The 14,762-nt window shown below is 35.5% G+C and overlaps 1 protein-coding gene across 1 annotated transcript; it reads left to right on the top strand.

The window, feature by feature from the left end:
* The first annotated feature begins 5,749 nt into the window (after positions 1-5,749).
* LOC147516431 (uncharacterized) lies at positions 5,750-6,460 on the top strand. The gene has a single exon (XM_086593269.1). It carries the CDS (start codon positions 5,750-5,752, stop codon positions 6,458-6,460), a length of 711 nt encoding a protein of 236 aa, XP_086449395.1.
* Positions 6,461-14,762: the final 8,302 nt, after the last annotated feature.

Here is a 14,762-nt window from a genome sequence, read left to right as displayed (position 1 = left end):
TATTAAACACATAATTGACCAAAATGCTATGTCTCTCGGGGTTTAATATTATAGTTTTGGGTGCTTATCACCTAATAAGGCGAAGTTCATATATATTGAAGCTACTTGAATAGCAAAGAGTTACCAATCATACGGAAAGAGATAAGATAAACAAAATTTTAAATGCAAAACTATACTTATTGAGATATTCTCACAACATATAATCCGACTATGTTTTAAGGTTAGTTCAATGCATTTGCATACAATTTTGAATTTTCCATTATTTATATTTTGAGGTTAGTTCAATGCAGTTGAATCCAATTTTCGATTCCCGTTATTTTTTTTTAGGTTAGTTCAATGCGGTTGCATCTAGTTTCTGATTTCTCGTTAATTATTCTTTGCAGTTAGTTCAATACATTTGCATCCAATTTCTAATTCCCTGTTAATTGTTGTTTGAGGTCTGCTCAATGCATTTGCATCCAGTTTCTGATTTCCCGTTAATTGTTCTATGAGATTAGTTTAATGCATTTGCATACAGTTTCCGATTTCTCGTTTATTATTTGATAAGGCTACATTTGCATCTAATTTTCGATTTCTCGTTAACTATTGTTTGAGGTTAATTCAATGAATTTGCATCCATTTTCTAATTTCCTGTTAATTATTTCTTGAGGTTAGTTCAATGTATTTGCATCCAGTTCATTTTTTAAGATTAGTTCAGTGCAGTTGCATCCGGTTTCCAGTTTCCCGTTAATTATTCTTTAAGATTAGTTCCACGCATTTGCATCATATTTCCAATTTATAATTAATTTTTCTTTGAGGTTAGTTTAATGCAGTTACATTCAGTTTTAGATTTCCCATTAATTTAATCTTTGAGGGTTAGCTCAATGCATTTGCATCCAGTTTCCGATTTCCCAAATATTATTTTTTTATATTAGTTTGATGTATTTGTATCCAAGTTTTGATTTCTCATTAATTATTCTTTGCGGTTAGTTTATTGCAGTTGTATCCATATTCCGATTTTCTATTAATTATTTTTTAAGCTTAGTTTAATACTTGTATTTGTATCCAATTTCTGATTTCCCGTTAAATATTATTTGAGGTTAGTTCGATGCATTTGCATCCAGTTTTTGGTTCCCCATTAATTGTTCTTTGACATTAGTTTCATTCAGTATTATATATGTTTTATAATATTTGTCCTTATTGCTTTGTTGTTATTTTTTTTTTCATTTTCTATTATATATTTTGTACTGTTATTTTTTATATAATTTAATTTTCCACATGTAATTTGTTTTGGTTTGGTATATAATTTATTTAATCCCAACGTCCACTTTAAATGAATCTCGTTATTCCGCTGAATTATATATATATATATATATATATAGCCCGGCTCCTAAAAGGACCTTAAATAAGGACTAAATCTAAAATAACCACAACTTCACCTACAAAATGATTTAAAACCTAATCTTTTGTACATATGATCTGCTAACCATAAAGAACATATCTACAAAAATTCAACTCGTTTGACAATTTTTAACATTGGCAAAAGATGATTGCAAAAACTAGACATTTCTGGACCGTTAGATATTTTTCAAAAATGGACAACAATTTTTATCTAAGTTAGAGGATATCAAACGAGTTGAATTTTTGTAGAGATTTTCTTTATGGTTAGTAGATCATATGCACAAAAGATTAGGTTTTAAATCATTTTGTAGGTGAAGTTGTGGTTGTTTTAGATTTGGTCCTTATTTAAGGTCCTTTTAGGAGTCAGGCTGTATATAAATTTATAAATTTTCAACACTAAAATTTATAAATTTTCAACATATATATATATATATATATATATATATATATATATATATATATATATATATATATATATATATATATATATATATATATATATATATATATAGTGTTGAAAATTTATAAATTTATAAATTTAATTGGAATATATCTTAATTATTGTGGCCAGAATTGTGATTTTTGGAATCCTTAACTATGAATAAATGTTTAAATCTCATTATGGATGGCGCATCAAATTGAAAAGGTTTTAGGAAATCGTTTTCGGTGAAAACTATTGTTTTTAGCAATTTAGTTTTTTGTCACATATTTGTTTTTGTAATTAGCTATATTGTTTAGGAAAAGCTGGAGACTCTGTGAAACTCTAGATGAGATTATTTTTTCATAATTAGTTATAGTGTTTAGGAAAAGTTAGAAACTCTGAAACTTTAGATTGGATTGTTTTCTTATTTATATCCTACTTTTTTTATAAGTAGTATAATGGAGTTTAGAAAAAACTGGAGTTCCTGCGAGTGTTCTAAAAAATAGATTGGTGAGGGTATAACTATAATATATATCTAAGGAATTGGAATATGTCATAATTATTGTGGCCGTAATTGTGATTTTTTGAATACTTAACTGAATAAATGTCTAAATCACACAGTGGATGGCGCATCAAATCGAACGAGTTTTAGGAAAATCGTTTTCAGTGGAAATTATTGTTTTTAGCAATTTAGTTTTTTGTCTCTTATTTTTTTTTTCGTAATTAGCTATATTATTTAGGAAAAATTGGAGATTCTATGAAACTCTAGATGGGATTGTTTTTTCGTAATTGGCTATAGTGTTTAGAAAAAGTTGAAGAGTCTATGAAACTTTAGATGGGATTGTTTCCTTATTTATATCCTACTTTTTTATATTTAGTAATAGAGTTTAGGAAAAACTAGAGTCTCTATGAGGGTATAGCTATAATATATATCTAAGGATAAAGATATATAGTTTGAAGCTTAGTGAGATACTGAGATCTATCATGCTGATATTGAGTCTCAAAATTCAACTGTTACGACAGAAGCTAAAAGTTCTGATATGTCGACAAACGAAAACAATAAGAAGTGTTCCGTCAGCACATCTCTACAAAAATCTAGGTCACACTAATGGATATTCACACAGAAATACATAAAGATCCTGAATTCAAGCCCGTGCAGAAAAACAAAATTCAATTTAACGATGTTGGTTGTTTTTCACATTACGGAACCAGGACTATGAGCTAAGTCTACAGAAGTGTTCAAATTCACAATATTAAACCACAATATCTGATAATTTCATCCTATACAGGTCACACCAATTGTTTTTCACACTTTGAAAAACGTAAAATTGATAGTTGATGGAATGAAAAGGGGAAGAAAGAACTAACCTCAAATCTGTCAAGCAAAAAATCAAGGGAATAGAACGGGTCGTCTGCTTCCTCAAGATCAAATGAGAGACTTAGGGATTTAGTTGTAAAGAAAGGATGTAGTGAGAAGAGAGGAGAGAGATCAATTCGAGGGACTGATTCGACTTTCAGAGTTAAGGTTTTGCGATTTAGGTTGGGTGGTAGAGAAGAGAGAGTGGGAGAGAGAGATTAGTTCGTGCGAGAGTCGTGAGTTTTGTTGGGTTTCCATTTTGAGTTGGGGCAGTTTTTCTCTCAGCAAGTTTTTCTCTGAATGAGTGAGCGGTGAAGTAAGAGATTTTGGGGTTTTGAATGAGTGAGCAGAGAAGAAAGAGGTTCTGGGGTTTTCGTTTTAATTTCGTGCGACTCTTCTTAGTTTTTGTAGTTTTTTCCTCCTGATTTATCGTAATTAGTATGGACACGTGGACACTCTAGCAATGCTTCCTCAATTGAGGAGGGGAAAGCTAATATATATATATAGGAGTATGTACTCCATGTCTATAGGGTACCCTTGATCATAGTACAAAATATCACAATATATTGCGATATTTGTCAATATTAATTGAGATTTCAGAGAAAGATACATAAATATCACGATATGTTCATATATGACTGCAAATATTGGCGATATTTCGATGATATTTGCGATATTTGAAGATATTTGGCAATATTTGGGGATATTTTGTGATATTTTGTATATATAATAATTTTATTTAATATTTACTATTATATTTCAAATAAATATAAATAATATATAATAATATATCAAGAAATATCTACAATATCCACGATATTTTGGATATATCCACGATATTTGGATGTGAAACAATGTCAAATATCCCCAGACAAAAAATTAGGCTAGAGGAGTTAGTTAATAATATTTAGTAGTCCTAAGACCCGGGTAAAAAAAAATTAGGATTTAATATTTCAATTTGACCAAAATAGAAAACTGACACATGTCACCTAATTTTACAAGAAGTAGACGAAAATATCCTCATATTGCAAACAACCAAAACCGACTAGCTACTCTACATAAAAGGAAACCTCTTGAAATAAGAATAGTTACTAAAAATGGTTCTACATAAAAGGAAATCTTTTGAGATAAGAACAGTTACTAAATTTAGACAACTAAATTCTCGAACTAAAATTAAGCTTGTGAAGGAATAAAAAAGAGTAGTGCTACACGGACCTACTTTTTAAACCTACTATTGTGACTCACTATTTGGATAACGTTGGTTTGCATTGCAATACACACTGACACGTATTTCTATGTAAATCAATGATTATGACTTTTGACACATTAGTAGGTCCAAATAGTAGGTCAAATAAGTGTGTCGGTCTAGCATTACTGAATAAAAAAATGAGAAAGCTTAAGACGTCAATTCCAAAACATATGCCAACATTTTAAAATGTGAAATCATTATTCAACAATTTAAAATGTAAAATCCTGGTCATACTCCAAATTTAGAAATACAAATTCATATCCTTTGTATTGGTGTACTCCAACATTTTAAATCCACTCTTCTTGTTATGGTAGTTATCTTATCTACACGTAGTTATTTTGGAAGGTGAAAAAGAGAATAAATTATATTAAAAAATAACAGGTGGCGAACGGGTCTCGAGTCAAAAGCTTAGATTCTAAAGATTTTTTATAAAAAAAATACTTACGTGGATAAAAACAATGCAGGGGTATTAAAACCTAAAAATATTATTGGTCCTAATAATATTCTAAAAATATTATTAAAACCTAAAAATACAGGTAGTTATCTTTGAGTTGTTTTAAAAAAAATAAATAAATAAGACTCTTTAGCCCAATTTCTTGTATCCCCAACAGTCCTTTCTCTCTATAAATGGAGTTTAGAGAGAGAAGCTCTGCCTTTCTCTCTATAAACATCACGTAACCCTCTTTCCTTATCCCCTCGGGCCTATTTTTAGTGTGCCTCTCACTAGAAATAGATCTTGTTCCTTAAAAGCTTCCTTTTTAGGTAAGTCGTGGTTGCTTTGACTGTGTAGACTGACCATCGGGCCTCAGCTGTCTCGGTTATACTCGATAGATACCTGAACATCTAAGCCCATCTCTTTCCAACTATCCTGATGGCTTTATCAGTTGATAATCTTCAATCCTTTCCCCCTCTTCCAACCTCGTCTCAAGTTCAACAACAAGATTCAATCTTTTCTACTTCGTAAGGTCAGACTCCTTCGCAAGGTGAGTCTCCAACTTTTCTTGTCCCTCCCCCTTTGAGCAACGAGATAGGTGCTGCAACAACACAACAAATAGGTTTTGTTCCACTACAGAGCAATGGTGTAGCTCCTACACCCAATCAAACAAGAAGAAACTGGAGCTCACTCTTTCAATCTAGTACGAGTCATTCTTCGGATGTTGCTCTCAAACAGTTTGATCTTCAAATTGTTGAAGGGGTTGCTCAAGTCCCGATGGATATAATTCATAAAGGTTTCAGCGACTGGTGAGAGTATGTAGTTGGGTTCTTTTTAGAGCATCGTCTCCCTTACAAAGTGGTCAAAGAATTCTTGAAAAAAAAGTGGCGTACTAAGAGCGAATTTGAAATGGTGTCGGATGCAGACTTGTATTATTTCAAGTTTCAGAATGAAGAAGATAGATGTCTGGTGCTGGAAGCTGGACCGGTTTTTATTGGTGGTAGATGTTTTGTTGTTATAGAATGGTCACCGGAGATTGAAAAGAAGAAAAAGACAGTTAAAGCTATTCCTATTTGGGTAAATTTGCATGAGGTACCCAAAGACCTATGGACTGGAGAGGGGTTGGGTTTCCTTGCTAGTAGAATAGGTAAACCACAAAGAATGGATGGCCTAACAGCATCCAAAAAAAGACTTACGTATGCAAGAGTTTGTGTGTTAGTTGACATAAGTGCTGAATTACCCGAATCTTTCGAAATCAATATGGGTGGTGATGATGTAAGGAGAATCGTAGTGGAATATGGTTGGGTTCCGAAATTCTGTGGCAATTGTAGAAAATTTGGACACAATACCATAAACTGTTTGAAACAGAGTGGGTCAGATAGTAATAATGCAGCTCCCAGTGTGGCTGAAGGGCCTGTTGATCCTGAAAGTGGCGGTAAGAGAACGGAGAATGGGGAAGTGGTGTCACAACCTCTGAATACTGCTGAAGCAGTAGCATGTAACACTACCCAAGTAATGGTGACTGAGTGTTTAGATGCTAATCCAGTAGAGAGTGCTATGGATATTGTAGGAGAAGGTGTGAGTACAGAGTTAGCTCTTAGACATGAGGAAAGGCTTTAAGGGGATATTCCAGCAAGAGCTTTAGAAGTGCGTAGTTCCCAGATGCCTTATTCTTTGGAGCAGGAGTCTGCCATAATACCTTATGTTGAGACATTGGATAGTACAACTGGGTTAGAATTGCAATATAATGAAGATTACAATGCCTTTAGCATCCTAGTAGTGGATGTTAGAGACGGGGAAATGTCAGATGATGATGAAATCTCAGTCGAAGAAACCGAATACTTTAATGATAGGAATACAGTTCATTTGGAACCAGCTGAACACGCCACTCCACTGTTCCAGAAAAAGAAGGGCCCTGTCCTAAGATCACACAATAAACCACAGGATGATAATGCAAGCAAGAGTACTGGGAAGAAGAGTAAGGGTCGTCCCAAGGGTTCAAGAAATAAAAGACACCGTTAAAGATGATTGCTCAAGTATATGGAATGTGAGAGGCACCAATGACATCCAGAGGGCTAAGGAAATAAACAAAATTAGGATCGACAAGAAGCTTTGTTTTTTTGGTCTTTTGGAGACAAAAGTTAGAATCCATAAGTATGATGAAATAAGGAATATATGTTTCCCATCTTGGCAACATGTCCACAACTATAATAAGAGTCCTGCAGGGCGCATATGGGCATGCTGGGTCCTTTCTTCATGAGTGTCCAAAAAAATTTAGAATCATCACAGTTCATTCATTGCAAGGTGGTCTATCTTCCGAAAAATGAAAAATTCTTTTTGACAGTGGTATATGCAAGTAACTCCCATTTTGAAAGGCATACAACTATGGCAAGATATCATGCTCATCAATAACTCTATAAATGGCCCGTGGTGTGTTGCAGGGGATTTCAACAACATTTTGTTTGCAAATGAAAAGGTTGGAGGAGAACCTATGCATCCTCGAGAAGTAGTGGACTTTAACTTGTGTTTGCAAGGGTCAAGTCTTTCTGATCTTAATTACAATGGTTTCTTTTTTACATGGTCTAATAAATCCATTGGGAGTACTAATATCATATCTAAAATTGATCGATGTCTAGTTAATAATTTATGGCACTCGAAATTTCTTTTTACTAATGCTGGATTTTTGCCACAAGGAGTTTCGGACCACTCTCCCATGGTTTTATAGTGGATCAAATTCAAGAGTTCTGCAAAGCCTTTTAGATTCTGCAACTTCTGGGTGATTCAAGATGGTTTCTATCACACCCTGAATTTCGACAGAATTCGGAAAAACAATATTTGTTCCCGACTCTTCGATTTTCGAGGTGTGACACACTCTCAACTACCAAAAATCCATAAACAGTTTAAATATGTGGATAATTAAAAACCAATAAAAATTTTCAATTAAACAAAAGTTCTCTTCATTACAAAAATTCACAAATAAGATTAGGTTACAAATCTCTTTTCAATAACTCTTTATTTAAAATTACAAATGAAAATACAAATAACATTGTCTCAACTGAAAATCTATTTCACCTCAAGGGAAAACAAAACCTGTCTTGAAAAGCGACGCTAACGCAAACTTCAAGCAGCAACCAACCTTCTTCAACACTAAACCTGTCAAGATTTATCAACTATGTTCATTTAATGAACCCACCTGATAAGCAAACATGCAAATCGGGTCAGTATTATAAAAATGCTGGTGTGAGTAGCTCTAAAATACAACTTATACTTATACATATACATACACAATCCATAAGGCAGTTAGTTCCTCCACCGAGGCGCCTTAACTTCCAACAACTAATACGACATTCTTAACTACAATAAGTAAGGCAGGTAGTTCCTCCACTGAGACGCTTTAACTTCCTACAAACAACACAACAAACCATACGCATAATAAAAAGGCATTTAGTTCCTCCACGAAACGCCTTAGGTTCTAACTAAACTAATAACCAACCAAACATATTCTATACTTACCGCATTTCATGCTCAATTACAGAGTGGGTCGTCTCTGCACAAGTAATTAGTTTGACTCACCCTTTTGCAAAACCATATACAATCATCTATCTAAAGATATATCATTAACCAACATATTACCATAATTATATTAATTAAGGCTTTCTTTGTATGTCCCTAAAATCACGTCGTATCTATGTCTTACCTAGTTTCCCTAGCTACCACAATCGCTTCACAATGCCGAACATATACATCCACATGCCTCCCCTCACATAATGAACCACTCCGTGTGTAACTACCCTGAGCGGGATGCCGCACACCAGGTAGCCCTCACCCGAAAGCCATTATGTGAGTACTGCCATTATACGACATAAAATATCGCGCATCTCGTTCTAATTTTGCGAACGGAATAATCAAGCCACTATTCTCCAGAAGGGCCAATCAAATTACTTACGCCCAAAGGGCTATTCAGATTCACTGAAACGCCAAAAGGGCCAATCATATCACATACGCCCATCACAAAGGCAAATCACATGAGTTGTGGTAGCTAGGTTCTAGGATTTTCGTTATGTAATTTATTCAAGTGTCATACATTTATATCTCATAATCATTCCACTATATCACGTGCAGGTCAAATACCTTATTGCACTAAACCACAATATTTAGAAATATCTCAATATATCTCATAACCACTTTCATTCTTTCACGTGCCAATATATTATTGCACTACGTCACAATCCCGTGGAAAATATCCACAAATACTCTACTACCTCATAGTAGCATCTCACAGATAAAATAATGTAGTGTTTATACATTTATTTCTCCAAAACTATTGCATTTAATATATATATCCCAACATATTATATAATGTCACAATTGCTTCAAACGTATCGCATAACATTTTTATAGCGTTTTAGGAATATTATATCTCCTAAAGTTTCTATCTCGTCACGTGTTAAAATATACACAATATCAACGTCAAATCTTTCTTAGATAATGACAACCAAATTTATATAAGCTTCCACAGCATTTTAGCATTTGATTTGTCCATACAATTTACAACATAAAACGTAGCACAATTAAACAGTCCACAGTCCACAATCTACAGTCCACAATCAAAGCCCAAAAATCTAAAGTCCATGAATCTAAGTATGTATGTAGCTTAATACTCATAAAAACATATATATCTAAGCCTTATTATCAGAATTCCCCTCTTGTTACGTGCCAATATTTATATGTTTTATACACTACTTACGTCAAATCTTAATTAGATAATGACAAACAAGGTTATACAATTTCGACACTATTTTATTATTATATTTGTCCATATTCTTAAATATGTGAAATTTTTTTTGGAAAAAGTCAACATTCCACAGTCAACGGTCAATGGTCAACGGTCAATGTCAAAGTCAAACTGTCATTGTCAAAGTCAAACTATCATTTCCATGTTTAACAGGTTCAGGGTCATAGTCATGGTTCATGGCTAAGGGCAAATGTGCATGGCTCATGGGCTCATGACTAAGGTCATGGTTCGGACCTAACCAGCCAAGCCCATGACTCAACCAAGTATTCAAATAATGTTAGCCGGATCCACATAACAATAATGACCCAGCCTACAAAATAAAAGAAAACCGGCCCATGTATCTAGAATTAGAACTGGCCCAAACAAAACTAAACTAATCTTTAGCCCAAAGCCTAACCAAACAAAAGAAACTGGTCCGGCCCAAACAAAACAACTTAAACTAATGTGAACCGGCCCAAGTAACTAATATCAAAACCGGCCCAAAACTAAAATAGATTTTTGGGCCCCAAACGAAACCAACCCACTTGGTTCCGACCCAAGCCCAATCCCAAAGCCAACCAAGTCGTCTTCTCCATCAGCTACCACCACCGGATCAGCTCAAGTCCAGCCACCACTTCTCCCTTCCCCATCATATCGGTTTTGCTCCCTGACAAAAACCTAATAACGTTAATACATACAAAAACCTCAAATCCTTAAATCAATGCTCTTCATCAAATCTAGATCTTGAATTCGAGCCGCCATTAATGGCTTCTACAACTTCGACAGCACCTTACCACCCATCGAAACAACACTAACCAACCACAAACTAACAAATCTAACATCACAACAAAATGTTCAATCAAATCAAATAGTTCGAATTGTTTTACTAGAGGATGTCTGGGCGTGCCGCCTTTAACGAGTCTTCGGAGCTTCCAACAGCTGTTCTGCCAACCCCCAACCACCACCAAATGGTTGGGTTTCGATCCCCATCAAAACCAAACCTTTGGAGTGAAATCAAAACCCAAACAAAACCTCACTGTTCACAAATGTCGACACCCTTGCAGTTTTTTTTCAAAGTTTCAATAGCCCAACCACACCACATACTCAAATCGATAGCCCGACCACCGTATTCCATCCCACAACAACACACAACCTAATCGGCAGCCACCTTCCACCCACAATCAAATGCCACCACCAATTCTACCCCGACAACCAACAAAACAGTCCAACCAAAACTAATGAAACTGATAACATAATCAACCACACTCACAGTAACAGTTTATATCTCTATATGGATAAATAATTAAAATCTATTAGTAATCAAACCCAATTTTATCAGTATAACTTGGTTTCAGCAGCAGATAGAATATTTCAGCACACAATAGAATGAACAGCAAAAATAAACAGAAAACTCATGTATTTTGACAATAAATTCGTAAATTTTAAATAGACAAAAATTCTAGTTTTAGTAGTCGGTGAAAGATAAAATCTACTCACCTAATTAACAGCTCGACGAATCCATCCTAGTCCGAATCGTCGGGCTCCAACGCTCTAGCCAACGAGCTTTTATCTCCGCATCCATTTTTTATTTTATTTTTATCTCAAAACCATATTCTCTAGAAAAATATAAATATATACTTGTGTTTGAAACCTAAGCCCAACACAGACTCGGGCCAAGAAATCAGGCCCACATATCCCAAATCCAATCCAGTGAATTTTAAATAAATAAATTAATTAATTAATTAATAAATAAATACGTATTTTCAATACGGGCGTTACAGTTTCCTTGTTATGCTAAAGGATGTTTGGAATACTCCCATCTATTCCAACCCTATGTATGTGCTGATTCAGAAACTCAAATTACTCAAGGAAAAAGTCAGGTTGTGGGCTAAGCTAAATTTCTCCAACCTTCATGAAAGAGTACTCAATGCCAAGCAGGCACTACAAGATATTCAGATTCTCCTACAACAAAACCCAAATGATGCAATGATTGGTGAACAGGAACGAGTGGCATTGAAGAAGTATAGGAGTGGATGAAGGATGGGGATAAAGGAACTACCTATTTCTTTAATTCTATCAAAGAAAAGAAAGCTAGGAGTGGTATCTAGTCTCTCTCTTCAGACCAAGGTACGGCCTCTGGTCAACATGAAGTGGTTGTGCTCATGGTTCAGTACTATAAAGCTCTGTTAGGCTCACCTGCTGCCCCTGTCAGTGACTAGGATTTTTTTATGCAGCTACAAGTTCGAGAAGTAGTTCCTCCTTCTCTTCAACAACAACTCGATGAATGTCCAACTGAAGTGGAAATCAAGCAAGCCCTTTTTGATATGCCGGATAACAAAGTGGCAGGTCCAGATGGTTTTAACCCATTTTTTTCAAGCATTGCTGGAATGTGGTGGGTTCAAACTTTACACGAGCAGTCTAGAATGTATTCACAACAAACAAGATACCCCGAGGAGTTAACGCCACCTTTTTGTGTCTCATCCCCAAAGTGAGCAACCCGTCTAAAGTGGAAGACTTCAGACCCATTGCACTTAGTGAAAAGAAGAACACCTAGGTGCTCTGTCAAGCTCGATATTCGGAAGGCCTATGACACGGTAAGCTGGGACACTATCTCATGCATGCTAAAAAGATTTCAGTTCCCATCTAAGTTCATGTCATGGATATATATGTGTATTTCTTCTCCCTCTTACTCAGTGTTAGTGAATGGTGTTCTCGAGGGTTTTTTCCCTAGAGCTCGAGGTCTTAGAAAAGGAGATCACATCTCTCCGCATCTCTTTGTTATGGTGATAGAGATCTTATGTTGTGTTATCAAAGGAAAAATATGCTCCAGCCAGATGAAGTACCACTCGAAATGTAAAAAAACACAAGTTACTCACCTAGCCTTCACAGATGATGTGCTATTTTTTTGCAAAGGGGATGTGCAATCTATCTATGCTCTCGAAGACTGTCTTCAGGAGTTTGGGGATGCTACTGGGCTTCAAATTAATTCTCATAAGACAACCATCATAACTAGTACTTTAAGTCAGCAGGCTGCTCTGGATTTGGTCAATATCTTGAACATAGAACTTGTGAAACCTCCTGTTCGATATCTGGGACTGCCTCTATATTCTCCGCCTGTTTAGGCATTAGAGAATGCCAACCCCTCATTAAGAGAATCACTGGCCGTATTGTTGATTGGAAATCTAGGTTATTGTCTCATGCTGGTAGATTACAGTTGATTTTTTCTGTTCTTAGCCAATTCCACATCTATTGGTCCAGAACATTTATTCTCCCTATCATTGTCTTAGAACAAGTGGAAATTTTTTTTGCTAAATTTCTTTGGAGTGGGATTGATTCCAAAAGAAGTCTCCACCAAGAAAGTATACTTACTATTTGTAAACCAAAAGAGGAAGGAGGGTTGGGTATTATGAATATGAAGGTGTGGAATAAGAGTGCATATTGCGGTTTCGTTTTCAAAGTAGTTGCAAAGGATGAAAGTGTTTGGGTTGAATGGATATGGCAGAATCACATCAAGAAAAAATTCTTCTGGACCATGAATATTCCCTCTAACTGTGCGTGGTCGTGGAAGAGTATACTCAAAAGCAGAACTGATGCAAAAGAGCACATCGAGTACTCTATAGCCAATGGTGAGAATACTCTTATATGATATGGCATGATTTGTGGTGCAAGAACAGTCCTTTGCTCCTCCACTCACAGGCAGTTCTTGAGCTTCATTTTCCTTTGGATGCTATTGTAAATCAGCTCTTACATAATGGTACATGGAGTAGTGTCATCCATAATCTTCAATGTGCGGAGCTTAAGGAAACATCTTGAATACTATCATTAATGACCATCTTCCAGTGGACAGAGTGATATGGAAACCACATCATAGTGGTCAATTTACCTCCAATAATGCGTATGTTGCTTTGAGTCGACAAGGACCGAGGGTGAGATGGCAGCGATTTGTGTGGGGAAAGTTGGTAATCCCATGACACTCATTCACTTGTTGGCAACTGTTTTCCAATAGTTTGTCAACTCAAGATAGGCTTGTCTATAAGAAGATCCTTAATCACTCATCCTGTCGTTTTTGTAATCAAAGCCGAGAGTATTCCAACCACTTATTCTTCGAGTGTCCTTTCTCTACTGATATCATAACAGGTATTAAAAGTTTTCTTGGTATTGCAACTGATTCAAGGAGTTCAAATAGGGAATGGTCCCCCATCTTGAAAATATGTAAAGAGAGGGAAACATGTGGGGGAGATCTATAATGTATATATATGTGCTGTAGTGAATGCAATCTGGAAAGAAAGAAATGCCCAAAGATTTTCCAATAGAGCCCAACCTGCTACAGTCATTCTTCCAAATCAAAAGACAATTGAAGTCGTATATTCAAGTTCAAGTAACCTCCTTAATTGATACTGCTGAGACACGGTCCTTGTGTTTAGCTTTGGGCATTCAAGTAACTTTCAAAGCACCAGTCACTAAATGGTGCAACTGGATACCTCCCCTCGAACCAAGAGTAAAACTGAATACTGATGGAAGCTTGCACGGTCCTGACATAGGTCATGGAGGTTTGATAAGAGATAGCAACGGGACGGTCCTATTGGCTTTCACAAGGTCAAGTGGTAAGCAATCGGTGATTTTCCAGGAGTTGAAGGCAATCGAGATTGGCTTAAGCAGATGTGCATATATGGATATCCGTATGGTGGAAATGGAATTAGAACCGTTGGTCGTTCAAGCTATCACCAAATTAGCTGCACCTCCTTGGTATTGCTTGGACTTAATTACACATATTCAACAGCTCAGTACTCTCTTTGTTTTATGTTCCTTTAACCATGTAAATAGGGAATCCAATAAACCGGTTGACTATTTAGCAGATTTGGGATTAGGGCCTATAGAGTTTTTATCTTTTGTTGGGCCTCCCATAGATAGGGAACTATGTATATTAGTAGAAGAGGATGCTAAGGGAACTATGTATGCTCGTTTTTCTTGATTAATACAGGTGGAGTCTGCCTAACCCTAACTTATTTCTTAAAAAAAAAACGAAAGGGATATATCAACGATACATATCAAGAAATTGAGTATAGATAAATACCCATATCATGATATTTTGTACTATGCCCTTGATAATATCTGAGACTCTCAGTGTATATAGCCATAGGAACGTGT

This window comes from Coptis chinensis, chromosome 2 (genome assembly GCF_015680905.1).
Source record: "Coptis chinensis isolate HL-2020 chromosome 2, ASM1568090v1, whole genome shotgun sequence".
Lineage (NCBI taxonomy): Eukaryota > Viridiplantae > Streptophyta > Magnoliopsida > Ranunculales > Ranunculaceae > Coptis > Coptis chinensis.
The sequence above is the reverse complement of the archived record's forward strand: the minus strand, read 5'-3'. Positions and strand labels throughout refer to the sequence as shown.